Source organism: Phoca vitulina, unplaced genomic scaffold (assembly GCF_004348235.1).
Source record: "Phoca vitulina isolate PV1807 unplaced genomic scaffold, GSC_HSeal_1.0 scaffold2, whole genome shotgun sequence".
Taxonomy (NCBI): Eukaryota; Metazoa; Chordata; class Mammalia; order Carnivora; family Phocidae; genus Phoca; species Phoca vitulina.
The window spans coordinates 87,312,240-87,327,511 of NW_022589705.1; the positions used below are offsets into that span (position 1 = coordinate 87,312,240).

General features: G+C 48.7%; 1 protein-coding gene across 7 annotated transcripts in view; it reads left to right on the forward strand.

The window, feature by feature from the left end:
* UBR4 (ubiquitin protein ligase E3 component n-recognin 4) overlaps window positions 1–15,272 on the forward strand; it is a 131,881-nt gene that overhangs the window by 51,246 nt on the left and 65,363 nt on the right. For 3 of the 7 annotated variants that reach the window (XM_032392514.1, XM_032392520.1, XM_032392546.1), the window contains exons 43-59: window positions 345–572; window positions 872–1,029; window positions 2,012–2,183; window positions 2,412–2,613; window positions 3,703–3,866; window positions 4,294–4,510; window positions 5,345–5,561; window positions 6,326–6,358; window positions 7,505–7,568; window positions 8,006–8,140; window positions 9,126–9,300; window positions 9,996–10,079; window positions 10,173–10,313; window positions 11,173–11,294; window positions 12,209–12,320; window positions 14,496–14,626; window positions 14,748–14,925. In XM_032392514.1, coding sequence (XP_032248405.1) covers window positions 345–572; window positions 872–1,029; window positions 2,012–2,183; window positions 2,412–2,613; window positions 3,703–3,866; window positions 4,294–4,510; window positions 5,345–5,561; window positions 6,326–6,358; window positions 7,505–7,568; window positions 8,006–8,140; window positions 9,126–9,300; window positions 9,996–10,079; window positions 10,173–10,313; window positions 11,173–11,294; window positions 12,209–12,320; window positions 14,496–14,626; window positions 14,748–14,925 — 2,533 coding nt within the window. The remainder of the gene's footprint in view (window positions 1–344; window positions 573–871; window positions 1,030–2,011; window positions 2,184–2,411; window positions 2,614–3,702; window positions 3,867–4,293; window positions 4,511–5,344; window positions 5,562–6,325; window positions 6,359–7,504; window positions 7,569–8,005; window positions 8,141–9,125; window positions 9,301–9,995; window positions 10,080–10,172; window positions 10,314–11,172; window positions 11,295–12,208; window positions 12,321–14,495; window positions 14,627–14,747; window positions 14,926–15,272) is intronic. The other 4 variants (XM_032392538.1, XM_032392529.1, XM_032392564.1 and 1 more) reach the window with 4 other exon arrangements.

Here is a 15,272-nt window from a genome sequence, read left to right on the forward strand (position 1 = left end):
ATGGCTCAGATGGTTAAGCGTCTGCCTTCGGCTCAGGTCATGATCTCAGGGTCCTGGGATCAAGCCCCGCATCGGGCTCCCTGCTTGGCGGGGAGCCTGCTTCTCCCTTTCCCTCTCCTGCTCCCCCTGCTTGTGCTCCCTCGCTCTCTCTGTCAAATAAATAAATAAAATCTTTAAAAAAAAAAAAAAAGATAACTCATCTTTGTATGCTCTGTGCCTGATACTTGCAGACGCTTGTTGGAGGGAGAATGAATACCCATTACTCACCAATGGCAGGTCTTTGGATTCGCCAGATTGATTTGGGGGTGGGACTGAACTAGATCTCCCTTCCTTCTGTCCTGCAGATTTATGACCTGTCTGTTGATGCCTTGAGCCCGACCTTCTACTTTCTCCTGCCAAGCTCGAAGATAAGAGATGTTACCTTCCTCTTCAACGAGGAGGGAAAGAACATCATTGTTATAATGTCTTCAGCTGGTTATATCTACACCCAGCTCATGGAAGAGGCCAGCAGTGCCCAGCAGGGACCCTTCTATGTCACTAATGTGCTGGAAATCAACCATGAGGACCTGAAGGTTTGGGCAGGTGTTGCTTTCTCCTCTTCCAGATGGATTAGCCTAGTAGCTCCTCTATTGTTTTTCTTTTTTCTTTGGTCTCTGACTTTTTCCCTATTAGCAGAAACTCTTGTACTTTAGTACCAAACTGATGCACTGTGAAGTTCCTTGACTCTGATGGTATTTCTAAGATTTACCCGCACGACTTAGATTATGAGAGCCCACAGTCATGATTTAAAACTAATTACCTGCAAAACTGGCTGCTGGTCCCGAAGACAACACGCGAGGTTAATGCAAGTGTTGTATCTTTGCCCCGACAGGACAGTAACAGCCAGGTGGCTGGTGGCGGTGTGTCCGTCTACTACTCCCATGTGCTGCAGATGTTGTTCTTCAGCTATTGTCAAGGCAAATCATTTGCAGCCACCGTCAGCAGGACAACTCTGGAAGTGTTGCAGCTCTTCTCCATCAACATCAAAAGGTGGGAAGGAGTGCTTCACGCTGAGCTTCCACGGTGCCCGTGTTCAGTGGGAGACTCCTCTGGCCCAGTACTGGCGTCTGTTAGGAATCTGGTGAAGCTTACTTTGCCCTGGTGGGCCTCTCCCTTTTATAGGCAAGAGGTGCCCAGTGTTGGTAGGTTGGTTGTCTGCATGGTTTGTCCTCCATGGTGCAGACCCCGAGCTGTAGGAGGTAGTTTGGGGACCACTGTCACTCAGAAGGAAGAAGCTGTAGTCAAGGCAGCACACCTGACTTTAGGGTGATAACTGAGTTTTGAGGAGGGAGCGTAAGTTGCTCCTAGACACTCATGCGGCCAAAGTGCCCTTTAAGTTTCCCTGCTGGGGTAGTTGATCAGAACACAGCATGGTATCAGCAGTGGGGGCATGGTCGGGGGTGAGGGGGGCAGTAGAGGCTTTCATCCGGTGTCTGGATAGTAGAGGTGTGAGTGAGGTGGTGAGTGTTAATTTAGGGAGCTAGGGAGAAGAGGCTTAGGCTGCTTTCCTGTCTTTCCTGTCTGCCATTGAAGAGCCATAAAAGTGCTGTAGGCACTGTTTCTCTGGCCTCTGTGTTGTGAAATGTTACCTGGTTGGAGATGAAATCAAATGGGGTATCATTCACGCAGAACTTGATGTGCTTGGAGATGCTTGATAGGACCAGGGATCATGAGCCTTAGGCAGCTCCATGCAGTGGATGACTTCTAGGCACATTGGGCCACCTCTTCCCTCAGACACTGGGAGCTAGCAGAGGAGATTTCTAAACCAGGACTCCTGTCGGGGGGCACAGAGTGGTTATGTGAGAGTATATGCGTGGCTCAGAATAGAGCTGAGACTCGTAGGTAATTCAAGTCCCTGGGCACATAAATTGCTCTGGGAGTCAGGTATTTGGTCAGTATGGCCTTTAAGTCAAGAAAAGGATGACTAGGTGGCGATTGACACCCTGACTGTGGCCAGTTTTGTTGTCTGCAGTTCCAATGGTGGCAGTAAGACGTCTCCTGCCCTTTGCCAGTGGTCCGAGGTGATGAACCACCCTGGCTTGGTGTGCTGTGTCCAGCAGACTACAGGTGTGCCACTGGTAGTGATGGTCAAACCAGACACTTTCCTTATCCAAGAGATTAAGACTCTGCCTGCCAAAGCAAAGGTCAGTGCCAGACGCTCCCATCACTTGGCTGTGAACCTGGTCTGATTCTGTATTTCTGCATTTGTATATTGTGTCCCTTCCCCGGCCCTTTCAGTAGAAAAGGCTTATCAAAGATGTTTTCTCCTAGATGCCTTTTCTCTGTCGCTCGTCTGCACCCCCTTACCTTCTTTCTATAGGTTCTGATCTCTAGTTGTGGGACCTGACACCCTCCTTTGTCTCCTCTGCCAGATCCAAGACATGGTTGCCATTCGGCACACGGCCTGCAACGAGCAGCAGCGGACCACGATGATCCTGCTCTGTGAGGACGGCAGCCTGCGCATTTACATGGCCAATGTGGAGAACACCTCCTACTGGCTCCAGCCGTCCCTACAGCCCAGCAGTGTCATCAGTATAATGAAGCCTGTTCGGAAGCGCAAGACAGCCACCATCAGTAAGGCCCCTCCTCAAAAGATGGTGGGGGAGCGGGGATGGCAGTCTTCTAGACAAGACTCGGAACAGATGGTGATAAACGTCTGTGAAGAAATGGTGACTCTCCCACTTGCCTGTTTCTTAAAGGTAGAGATAGGTGCCGTGAATTTCCCCAAAGCAGTGTCATGTTTCCTGAGGCCAACAGTGTTCTTGTGGCTTTTAGAGACCTGACGTACAAATGGCAAGCACTCATTGGCTCTCCACTTGAGGTCAGCAGTTCTTAGGTGCCCAGGAAAGAATGATCTCATGGATTTTGTTGGAGAGATTTTTCTCTGGGTTTGGGGAACATGGCTTAACTGATGTGAAGTCTAACATGGAACCAGTGGACGATAGATTGTTTCCACTGGTCAGTTTCCCACCAAGTAGTGAAGAACCCATCGTAGATTCTGAGCTGGGAGTCTTGCTCCTCACTGATAGAGGACTCTTCAGGGTGTGGAGGCTTGAATTTGGGAATGGAGTGACTCTGGCTAAGCAGAGACCTTTGCAGGGGTCATCCCGTGACAGATTTGTTTTAGAATCCATGTTTGAGGTAACGATGCAGCTCATCCTCCTGTAAAGAAGTTTCTGTTGTTCACTTTATTTATTTAAAAGACTTTATTTATTTGAGAGAGAGGGAGAGAGCATGAGCAAGAGAGGGAAGAGCAGACTCCCCGCTGAGCAGGGGGCCCAGCATGGGGCCTGATCCCAGGAACCCGGGATCGTGACTTGAGCCAAAGGCAGACACTTAACTGACTGAGCCACCCAGGTGCCTCTGAGTTGTTTACTTTCAATAAACCAGCCGTGAGGGAACCTGTTGTTACTAACTGTATTCAATACCACGCCTGAGTTCTTTGTCCCGCTGGGTCGAGTTGTGGTTAGGGATGATGACTGTTGGACTGTGGGCCACATGCAGGCATCACGCTGATACAGACTTTGACATCCCGGTTGTCCGGAAGAGGTTAGAGCGTCGGAGTGCAGAATCAGTCGGGAGGGGCTTTCCCAGGGGGGTGGGTGCAGAGGTGGGGTGACATGCTTACTGATGCTCTGTGTCCGCTGCTCCTGTTCCCCACAGCAACCCGCACATCTAGCCAGGTGACCTTCCCCATTGACTTCTTTGAACACAACCAGCAGCTGACGGATGTGGAGTTTGGTGGGAATGACCTCCTGCAAGTCTACAATGCGCAGCAGATAAAGCACCGGCTGAATTCCACTGGCATGTACGTGGCCAACACCAAGGTGAGGACCGTGCTGGGCTGGGCACCGTACCTGGGTAGAAGGACTCCTGAACAGTGTGGTTTGAAAACACCTCTTCTCTTAGAATGCAGGTGTGAAATATTATACTTACAGTCACTAATCCTTGGATTCTATTTAAGCGGTCCCTGGAGTTAATGGCTATTCTAAACTTCCACACAGAAGGGCTTCTGTTCCAACATTAGCAGCAGGAGGTGGTTAGTGATAGGGAGAAAGTAGCTTGAAACTGGACACTGTCCCATTCCTTGCCTCTCTTTTCTTGTCCTTGGAAGTAAGCAAATCATTACCAAAGAGTTAGGAGGGTAAAGGACTTCTCTGGGATCACGCACTTTGGCGCCAGCAGACAAAGGGTTTTAAGTTTGCCCCAAAGAACTTGTGTTCATTGTCTGACTTGGACCTTATCTCCCTCCAGCCTGGTGGCTTCACCATCGAGATTAGCAACAACAACAGCACTATGGTGATGACAGGCATGCGGATCCAGATCGGGACCCAGGCCATTGAACGGGCCCCGTCCTACATTGAGATTTTCGGCAGGACCATGCAGCTTAACTTGAGTCGCTCCCGCTGGTTTGACTTCCCCTTCACCAGAGAGGAAGCCCTGCAGGCCGACAAGAAACTGAACCTCTTCAGTGAGTCGCCAGCCCCTGGCACGGCGTGCCCTTCTCACTTCTGTGTGGCGCTTCGGTATTCTGGGAACCTTCTGCTCTCTGCTGCTCAGTGGTCTCTGCCACCCTGAAGCTCTGAGCTTCACTGGAGATGGGCAGGAGAGGGGTGTGCCGAAGAACAGGAGGGGTGAAGACAGGGCAGACCCTGCCTCCACGTCCACTTCTGTGGGGCAGGCTCAGCCTTGCTGGTGTGGTTGCCTACGTCAGTGGGCAGGGAGGAGGCAGGCTCAGCGCGTGAGAGCAGCAGGTGTTCTGAAAGCACAGATGAGGGCCTCGGTCACAGGCCGCCGAGAGACGGTTGTGTAGCAGCGCCTGGCCTTGCCGAGCCGTCGAATTCTTTAAACCCTCAGAAACAACTCCCTGAGCCTTTCACGAGCCTGGCGTATTTCTCTACCATTTACTGGCCGCCTGTCTGATGCTCTTGCTTCTAGAAATAGCTGCTGTTAGACTGAATGATGATGGTCTGTGTTTTGAACAAAGGGGGTGCTTAGAGCTCCCTAGGGGGTGGAGCTTGTGGGATGCAGTGCCCCGAGAGCACCAGAGGGGTCCTGCCGTGGTGCTCAGAGGCTCTTCTGAGAGCTGGCCTTCCTAGGCCTTTGGTCAGTGGGACTGCTTCACATGCAGTCAGCGTCTCCACAGGGTCCAAGTGCTGTTCGAGTCTCAGGAGACAAAGTTTCTCCGTGACAAAAATCGGTGGGATTTGCTACTTTGCCCTCTTTAGTCTGCTCTTCGCTTTGGTGGCGGTCACGTTCGCCCTGTAGAGAATGTGCTTCCTAGAGCTTCTCTTACTTGTTGCAGTTGGGGCCTCGGTGGATCCGGCTGGTGTCACCATGATCGACGCTGTGAAAATTTACGGCAAGACGAAAGAGCAGTTTGGCTGGCCCGACGAGCCCCCGGAAGAGTTCCCTTCTGCCTCTGTCAGCAACATCTGCCCTTCCAACCTGAACCAGAGCAATGGCACTGGAGACAGCGACTCCGGGGCCCCTGCCACCACCAGTGGAACAGTCCTGGAGAGGTACCAGCGCCGGTGGGGGTTGGCTCCCGTCCTTGCCATTTTCCCCTCTCCCGGCACAACCTGTCCTGAGAGAGTCAGCTTCTCAAAATTGCCCCAAGTGTAGCCTGTGAGTTTCAGGTTGTCCCCCAGCTGCCCGACTGCCTGTGTCTCCTTAGTACGCAGACAGAGCCTGGCAGCGTGCTCAGAGCCATGGGATTCTAGTCTGCCTGGGGGCTTCTGTGCCTTCTCTTAATGCTCAGGCGCCCTTTGGAGGAGCCAGAGGCTGTGGAGTAGGAGATGCTTAAGCCAGCATTAGAAATTTGGGTCCAGTCTTGTTGAGATTAGAGGGGAGAATCTTCCCGTTCCTTCTGATGTCATCATCTTCTCTTTCTCTGCAGCGGCCTCTTAGGTGGTAATGGCGCTGCTGGCCAGACACTGGCTGCTGCACGTGCAGCGGAGGTCAGAGCCTCCCCGGGCTCCCCCCAGGGGCCTTCTGAAGCGTCGCGCTTGGCTTCTTTGTGCTAGGCGGCTGCTGGTTTGCCGCGGTAGATAAGGCGACTCATGATGTAAGACGCTGAGTTTCTTACATCGTAAGTCAGAAGAATAGCCTGGCTTGAAGTCACTGCCTCCCACCAGCAGCCTTCCCCCTCCCTTCTCTCTCTCTCTCTCTTTCTTTTTTTCCCCCTCCCCTATTCTTATATTGTTTGCTTAGGATGTGTTTCTAGGTTTCTCTGAGCTTCACATTTTTTTCCTTTTTTTTTTTTTCCCTTCGCTTCTCCCCCAAGTTCTGAAACTGAGTCCCTAACCAAGCTGGACCGGTTAGTATGCCCTCTTTCTTTTCTCTGCACGGGTGAGTGTGTGTCAGAGAGCCGTGTAACCAGTGGTGTGGCTTTGCTGCGGAAGAGTCCTCCTGCTCCTTTCTGTTCTGGTCCTTGCATGGCTGCAGAGCTATCCCGTGTAAGAGTGGAGTATGTGGAGGGTTGTACGTGCACACTTGGTGGTGGCAGCTCCAGAACCTCCCAGCTCGCTCTTCTGTACCCTGTCCCTCTCCACTTCCTCTCCACAGTGGGTGAGAAGGGGGCGGCCGTGGGCAGTGGGATGACGGGGAAATCCTAGCATCTGACAAGCCAGCAGAGAGCGTGTTCATCCAACTTCGTTTTATGCCTCAGGCCCCTCTTCCCTCCCTCTTTGTTGCCTTCCGCTACCCCTTGACCTTTTTCTGTCCAGCTACCTCCTCCATACCTTTCCCTCTGTGCCGGGAGCCTCGGCATCAGGATGTTGGTCTTTTTACCATACCACAGTAAACTCATAGGAGTAAGCCCTGAGGAGCATGTTGCTAGGTGCCTTTCAACAGCTGGGTTTCCGGTTCCTTTCCCAGGAGAAAGTGGCTCAGTTTTCTAAAGATGCTCTGTTGTACCCCGTGAATGTTGGCAGTTGGCATGCTCCTGAAAACACAGTTTGTTCTCTCCCCATACTTAGGGATTCACAGGAAGTGCCTTTGTGCATTTTCTTGGAGATGTAAGTAAAAGAGAATGCGTACCTTCCCAGTATAAGAAGATGGCTTTAACCTTTCCGTTTGTGTATCCTTTTGTCTCCTGATCTATGGGCACCTGAGCTTTGGGTCCCATTGGATCAAGACTGTTAAGCCCCTCTCAGTGATCCCTGCCACAGGCAGCAGAAGGAAGCACACTTATCTGCTTTGAGGAAGAAAAGCCCTGTCTTTCAGTTACGGATTATGAACGTGGCCTCAGGTTGATCTCCAAGTGGGAGCCAGGTTTCTTCTGGCCTGTAACACAAGGAAACGTTATGCATGGTGCCTGTGGCAGGTCTTATTGTGCTTTGATTTTGTATTTGGCATTCATTAGCTGTCCCCAAGGTCCCCCTGACTATAGTTCGCACAGGCTCAAGCACAACCAGAGAGAAGGGTGGTGGTTGTACTCAAGCCAGCTTTTCTGTCTCCCTAGGCTGGTTGTGAGTTCTTTAGAAGCCCTGGAAAGCTGCTTTGCTGTTGGCCCAATCATCGAGAAGGCAAGTGACTTTTTCAAAGTGCATGGGAGCTTTCTGAAGAGGCAGGAAGTCAGTGGAGTTGTCAGAGGCCCGAGGCCTTGCAGCTAAAGAATATTTATAGCATAATCTTGATTTGCAAAGAAGCTCCGGAGAAGTCTCTAGCTTAAGGCCTCCTGTCCTACTTTTGGGGGATCCATTGTGAGAGTGTTTCATAGGTTAGGACGAGTGCTGGCAAAAAGAACACTGTTCCAGGAGTCGTAAACTGGGACTCGATTCCTGCTCTTGTATTGTGGGAGGACTGTAATTTCTGAAATTCTTCATTTTGCTCTTAGCAGTCCACATTGCATAACCTGGCGCTGGTGGTCTAGAAAAGAGGAAAGGGGAAGGGCAGAGTGTACACAGTTGGTTCTGCACGGATTTGGTGGGGTCAGCGATAACCTTGCTGTCTTCCGCATCAGGAGAGAAACAAGAACGCAGCTCAGGAGCTGGCCACTCTGCTGCTGTCCCTGCCAGCACCTGGCAGCGTTCAGCAGCAGTCCAAGAGCCTTCTGGCCAGCTTGCACACCAGCCGCTCAGCCTATCACAGCCATAAGGTAATCGCTCCCTCCCTGGATGCCTTCTGTAGAAGCGCAAGTTTTGGTACTGATGGGGAATCAGGCCAGTTGGCCTTGCAAACGGAAAGCGAGGAGCACACAGTAAAGTCGTTGAGATGAGACCCACACTGTCTAAAGTCTCTCCTGAGAAATGAACGACTCCCCTCAAAACTGGGGATAAGCCGACTAACGGGCCCCTGGTTTGCATTGATTTTTTTGTCACTAGTAGGATCAGCAAGGTCTAAGAGAAAACTGGGTGGCTTCTCTGGAAGAGCGTGGGCAGGGGAATCACGGAGATCCTTCCTTCAGCTGTGGCACAGCCCTCACTTAGAAGCCCTGGAAAGCGAGGTGTCCTCGCTTGTGAGGAAATTGCTGAATGGCTGTTGGAGAGATTCTGAGGGGGAAATCTGGGGCCAGGGGAGGGGGCGCAGGGAGTGGGGGGGCGGTCTCACCTATAACTGAAAGTGGTGGCCGAAGGCAGTAGGTTGGGCCAGTTGCTGTAGATGGGAGAGGTGACTGGTGAGTTCCACGAGGAAGAAACAGCAGCCCAGGCGCCTCGGTGAGCTTTTGTGCCTCCAGCCCAGAAGCTTGAGAAATGCAAGTTTAACCTGCCGAACCTCTCGAGGAATGGCAAGTTTAGAAACAGACTCTTTGGGCGGTAGGAACTTGCAGAGAAACGGCTCTTCTGCTCTAGCAAAGTCATCTGGGATGTTGCAGTTCTGGAGAATTGGGCGGTTCCAAATTTTCCTATCGTACTTCGACACTTAATGACTTTCGAATTTTGTGCCTTTAATGTTTCATGATTTAAGAAGTTTACCTTTACTGGACTGCTTTGAACACTTGTTCCAGGTAGTTGGCTGTAGTTAACCTGTTCTCCTGAGAGGAGGTAGCCATCCTGATGACCTGCTAGCTGTCCTCTCCTCTTTGCTCTAGTGTCCAACCAGCCCTTGCTTTTGGTTCATCCTCTGCGATCCTTTTGTTATAGGATCAGGCCTTGCTGAGCAAAGCTGTGCAGTGTCTCAACACATCCAGCAAAGAAGGCAAGGATTTGGACCCTGAGGTCTTCCAGAGGCTGGTGATTACAGCTCGCTCCATTGCCATCATGCGCCCTAACAACCTTGTCCACTTTACGGAGTCCAAGCTGCCCCCGATGGAAACAGGTGAACTTGGCCTATGTGGTCGTGGTCCTGAAATCTGCTTGATACATCTTTTATACCCTTTCACCCTCTTCTTGTTGTCTCTGGCCTCCGCCTGACTGCATTCTCTGAGCCGGCTTTTACTCTTTGTCTTCGTACCTTGTAGGGCTTTTGACATTTAGATTGTACCATTTAAGCAAATACTCTTTCCAGTGCTTACCCTTTGGAAAATCTTGAGTTTATTTAGTGCTCTGGATGTCAGATGTAATCTGTCTCTGAAGTAACTACCTCCTTAGGATCTTCAGGGCAAAGCTAAGCTTGGGCCCTGGTTGCTTTAAAGTAATAGGATCAATTCTTGCTTTCATGCTATTCTTTTGCCAGTGTTTTATTAACATGTGCAGTGGGCTTTCCAGAGCTTCATTCTGTTTTCTCTTCTCTCCTCACGTTGGCTGGGTACCTAACTTGTTTTGCCTTATTGAATACAGCTTATTGATGCCTTTATGGTTTTATTAATTACATGCTCCCATTTGCTGTCATTGTCTGGTTCCTTCTCCTAATATTCTTATCCAGGAATCATGCCAGAAAATCTCAGATGTTCCCTAGTTTTTAGAAGTTGAGCAGTTGGACCTGAAATCTCTGAGTCTGCTGTAAAGATCCTGAATGCTCCCCTTTCTACTTAATTCTAACATACAATGTTTTTTGTGATATTCCTTTCCCAGACTGTTTTTTTCCTAGATGTGCCTGCTGGAGTCTAGGGATAGTTGGCATATTGATTGGGGCCCCACTTGAAACTCCCTCCCCAGGCAAGCTTCCTTGACCTGAGTTAACCTTAAAACAAATTAAATTCCATGTCAGATTTACCATCGTTAATCATTTTCTTTCTCCTGTTCTATTAGAAGGAGTAGATGAGGGGAGAGAACCTCAGAAGCAGCTGGAAGGAGACTGCTGTAGTTTCATCACCCAGCTGGTGAACCACTTCTGGAAACTCCACGCGTCCAAACCCAAGAATGCCTTCTTGGCACCTGCCTGCCTGCCAGGTATCATATTTAAAGGGATACTTGAAGCCCGATCTAAGTTCTGTCTTTGAACAGGTCAAACCCTTATCCTTTAGCTTCATCATCCATCTCTTCCAGAATTGATGGAAGATCAGTGCATTCTTCCAGATACAGGAGTTTAGCAGTGTGGCAAAGAAGTGGGATTTTCTTGTACTGTAGCTCCTCCTGTGGGGTTGAATATTTCACAGAAAGAGGCATTTTTGTGTTTCTGTGTATCCTTGGTGGTAGTTATAATTGTTTTAAAAGTGTTTTGAAAGCTTGGGCAAAGCCACTTCAGAAGGTAAAAGTGAAGCATCACCTTGAGAATTGTTTTATTTCTAAGCTACTCCTGTGTTTGGCATCTGACTTCGCACTATCCAAAGTTTAAGTAGTAAGGTATAAGGATCCAAATAGCAACCTAGGGAAGTAGAGTGAGCCCTGGTGCTCATTTGTGTTTGCAGGTTGCTTGAGCAGTCAACCTAAAAGGAAGGTCAGAGGCCAAGTTTATCATCACCTAAGGTTTGGGGACTGTGGGGAACAAGTACAATCTGCTCAGCTCTTCACACTTTTCTACCCCGTCTTTTGATATCCAAGAGCAGACAACTCCTTATTTCTGTGATGCAGGATATCTGCAAAGGCTTTTGAGACAGTTTGGGAGATGAGGAGACTGTTAATAAAGCAAATCACGAATAATGCTGATAACCTACGTTCTGTATGTGTGTTTTGTTCATCTGTTTTGCTGGGTGTGTGTGCTTGTCATTTTTTTGTTGGTTTGACCTTTATGTGGGGATAAGGATTTGCACTTTTGTTTTAGATTCTCAAGTAGCTAGAAGTTTTCCTACCATCTTTTCCTCCCCTGTAGGCCTGACTCATATTGAAGCTACCGTCAATGCCCTGGTAGACATCATTCATGGCTACTGTACGTGTGAGCTGGACTGTATTAATACAGCATCCAAGATCTACATGCAGATGCTACTGTGTCCTGTATGTATTACTCCAACCCCAGATAATCTTGTATTGGTCTGGGAGTGTCTAGAAATTTTTTTTAAAAACAAGTTTGTTAAATTAATGAAATACAATAGACTTTTTTTTTTAAAGCTTTTATTTATGTATTTATTTGGCAGAGAGAGAGAGAGAACACAGTGAGAGAGGGAACACAAGCAGGGGGAGTGGGAGAGGGAGAAGCAGGCTTCCCTCTGAGCGGGGAGCCTGATGCGGGGCTCGATCCCAGAACCCTGGGATCATGACCTGCGCCGAAGGCAGATGCTTAACGACTGAGCCACCCAGGTGCCCCGAAATACAATAGACTTTTAAAGGAAGGTTGTGGGAAGTAAGACTTTTGAATGTCAGTAAAATCTTTATGATCTCACTCATTCCATGCAAGGGAAAGGTTTGAAATGGAGATGGATTTTGTTTTTTTTGTTTAGCGCTAAATCCCCAGGGGAATGTACTGGTGGTTGCTACGTAGTTAGTGCTAAATTAGTGTTACTTAAATGAGTGTGTGAATGAACATCAACAAGATCTATTTTCAGTGACTGTGTCGTAGAAGCTTAGCGTTAGAAGTACTGATTTTAGCCCATAGCTAAGATGAGCCTGCTTTCTGACGAAAAGCCAAAATCCATTTGTAGAGAGCCAGTGTGACTTCAGGAGCAAATGATCTGCCAGTCCATTACCAGGAACTGAGATTCAGGGATGTGGGGAATGGGTCTTACCTACACCATGTCAGGAAATGGGATTAACACTGAACTTGGTCAGCAAGGTTGCAAGTGAGAATAGATAGATTGGTCCTTCGCATCTGTGTCAGTGATTGACCAAAAAAGAATGTCCTTTATAGACAGTTTCATGAATAATCTAAAACCTAAGCATGCTGGTTGTTTTTTTTCCCCCCCCAACCTCAGGATCCTGCTGTGAGCTTCTCTTGTAAACAAGCTCTAATTCGAGTCCTAAGGCCCAGGAACAAGCGGAGACATGTGACCTTGCCCTCCTCCCCTCGAAGCAACACTCCAATGGGTAATGTGAGGTCTGGGTTTAGGCTTGTCTGGGTGGGGTCGGGGAGAGGGAGGTATAGCCTTAGGGGGTATTGCTCATGTGGACCAAGGTCCTGGAAACTTTTATGTATCCATTGTTTTATCCTACCTTATTCCGTAAAAAATTTAAGGTGGCACTTAAAAATGCATATGGTAAGTAGAATTAAAAAAAATAAAATTGAGACCATAGGAAAATAAAGGTATTATAATAAAAGCAAGCCAAGGGTGCAGAAAATGTCTTTTTTTTTTTTTAAGATTTATTTATTTTAGAGTGCGCACACGTGTGTGGGTGCGTGTGCATGAGCAGGGAGAGGGGCAGGAGGAGAGGAAGAGAGAGAATCTCAAGCAGATTCTCCGGCTGAGCACGGAGCCTGATGCAGGACTCCATCTCACGACCCTGGGATCATGACCTGAGCCGAAATCAAAAGAGTTGGACGCTTAACCGACTGAGCCACCCAGGCACCCCGAGTGCATAAAATTTGTCATGCAATTCTTAATGTGTCTTGCATTATTGCTAAGTGAGGATCTTCTGTTTGACTGAAAGGATCCCAAGAGCTTATAGCAAAAATAAGAACAGTCACAAAAATCACATGACCACAGACAAAAAACAGCCATTTTTCCTGGCATAAAAAACTCTTTGTTAAGGGTCCACTTTGCTGCCCAAGGGGTAGTAGCCCCAGTGGACTTAACCTACAGTCAGTTTGATAGCACATATCACAAGAGATTTCCCTCCTGATATACTTGCACACAAGTCAAGGGCATAACACTGAACATTTTTAGTAAAAGCAGTTTTACAAAGTATCTGAATGTTAGCATTATTATGTAACTCTCTGGTTACTTAGTTTGGCTCTGGTTGAAATTTCCAAGGCAAGTCACTTAACATGATTTTTAATTTTCCATTAGCCATGTTATAAAGAGCAAAGAGAAATACATCTGGTATATAAAAAATATCATTTTAAGTGTAGTCAGTATGAAAAATGAATGAGAAATTTTCCCTTTTTTTTAATAAAGATTTTATTTATTTGAGAGAGAGAGTGAGTGAGAGAGCGAGCATACGAGCAGGGGCAAGAGGGAGAGAGAAGCAGGCTCCTTTGCCGAGGAAGGAGCCCGATGTGGGGCTCGATCCCAGGACCCGGGGATCATGACCTGAGCTGAGGGCAGATGCTTAACCGACTGAGCCACTCAGGTGCCCCAAGAAATCTTCCTCTCTGAAAATTTTTTTTGCAGTTTTCAGAATCTAGGGTAGTTTACACTAAAACCACATCTCCGCTTGGACTAGCCACATGTGGCTGGGGGCTTCCTTACGGTACAGTTGCAGGTCTAGTGGAATGTGTGCAACTTGGTGATCTTCAGATAATCTTCCTTGAATATCATTAATTGACGTAAGCCTGAGTTAGGCAACAATGTGTGCCTTTTTTCTGTGGCAAGAAACTAGAGTACAGGGAGTTGATGTTTCCATTTCAGGCCACGGTCTCATGCTTTCATGCTTTTCACAACCGCACAACCCAGTGAGTGGTGAGGGCTCCACCCTCTTCTGACAATTAAGAGTCTAACCCTGACTTCTCCTTTATTAGAAGGGCTTCACACTTAAACAGAGAAGCCAGCCTGGGCAGGACCTGTAGTGGTGTCCTTAAGTTTCCATTCGATGGTTTTACATTTCAGTTCTGGTTCTTCTCATAAGGGAAAACAACTAAACTGACCCAGTTATTTTGGACAGGAGCGAAATGATACTCCAAGCTGCCATGACATCACAGATAAACATCTCCAGTGTATTATTTTCCCGGTCTTGCCCAAGGTCTCCTGGCAGTTGGTGGGAGCTCATGGGGCCTACTGGTCTTATATTTCTCTGCCCTTGGAAATCTCTTGGGAATCCAAGGTTTTTTTTGTTTGTTTGTTTCGTTTTTTTGTTTTTTTGTTTTTGTTTTTGTCATGTCATCTGCTGGGAAAGTGTTTTCCTAAGGGGGCAAGCTGTCACTGCCAACCCCGTCTTGCCAGATTCCGCTAGGTCCAGGAAGTGGGAGGATAAGGCTTCCCTCTAAAGCACAGGGCTCTCACTGGTAGCTTGTCTTGGGTTTATGTTGCCTTGTGACTTACCACACCACATGCTGAGGGAGGAAAGAATAGGCACCTTCAGGTGACTGGGGTTTCTCTGACTCAGGAGACAAGGATGATGATGACGATGATGACGCAGACGAGAAAATGCAGTCATCAGGGATTCCGAATGGTGGTCACATCCGTCAGGAAAGCCAGGAACAGAGTGAGGTGGACCATGGAGATTTTGAGATGGTGGTGAGTCTCTGGCAGCAGCAGAGGGGAGAAAGAGTTTCACAACTCCCCTCCGGCTCTAATTCTGTGGACTTGCAAAAGCTGCCATTTACCATGGGACACTGACAGAGCTTTCTCTCTGCAGTCTGAGTCGATGGTGCTGGAGACAGCCGAAAATGTCAACAATGGCAACCCCTCTCCCCTGGAGGCCCTGCTGGCAGGCGCAGAGGGCTTCCCCCCCATGCTGGACATCCCGCCTGATGCAGATGACGAGACCATGGTTGAACTAGCCATTGCCCTGAGCCTGCAGCAGGACCAGCAAGGTAGAAGGCAATGCCAGGAACAGAGCTGCCCGGTGGCCTTGCACAGCAGAGAGGGTTTGGCAGTTACTGATACCCAGCTGACTTAGCTTGTCCCCAGATTTGGGGAGAGGTTGATCTGGGCGAGAGCTGTTCAGAGACACAGGTGGAGAGTGAGAGGGGACGTGCTGGGACTTGCCGTCTGGGAGCCCATCTCCTCATTTCCGCTAGTTTGGTCTTTGGGGTTCTTTCCTCCCAAATCCGTTAGATTCCTCCAGCCTGTGTCCTGCCTGAGTTGAAGGAAGCCTTCCACCGTGTCTGTAACCAAACTTGGTGGGTAGACAGTGGTGGCTGTTGATTAACTTCCTCTA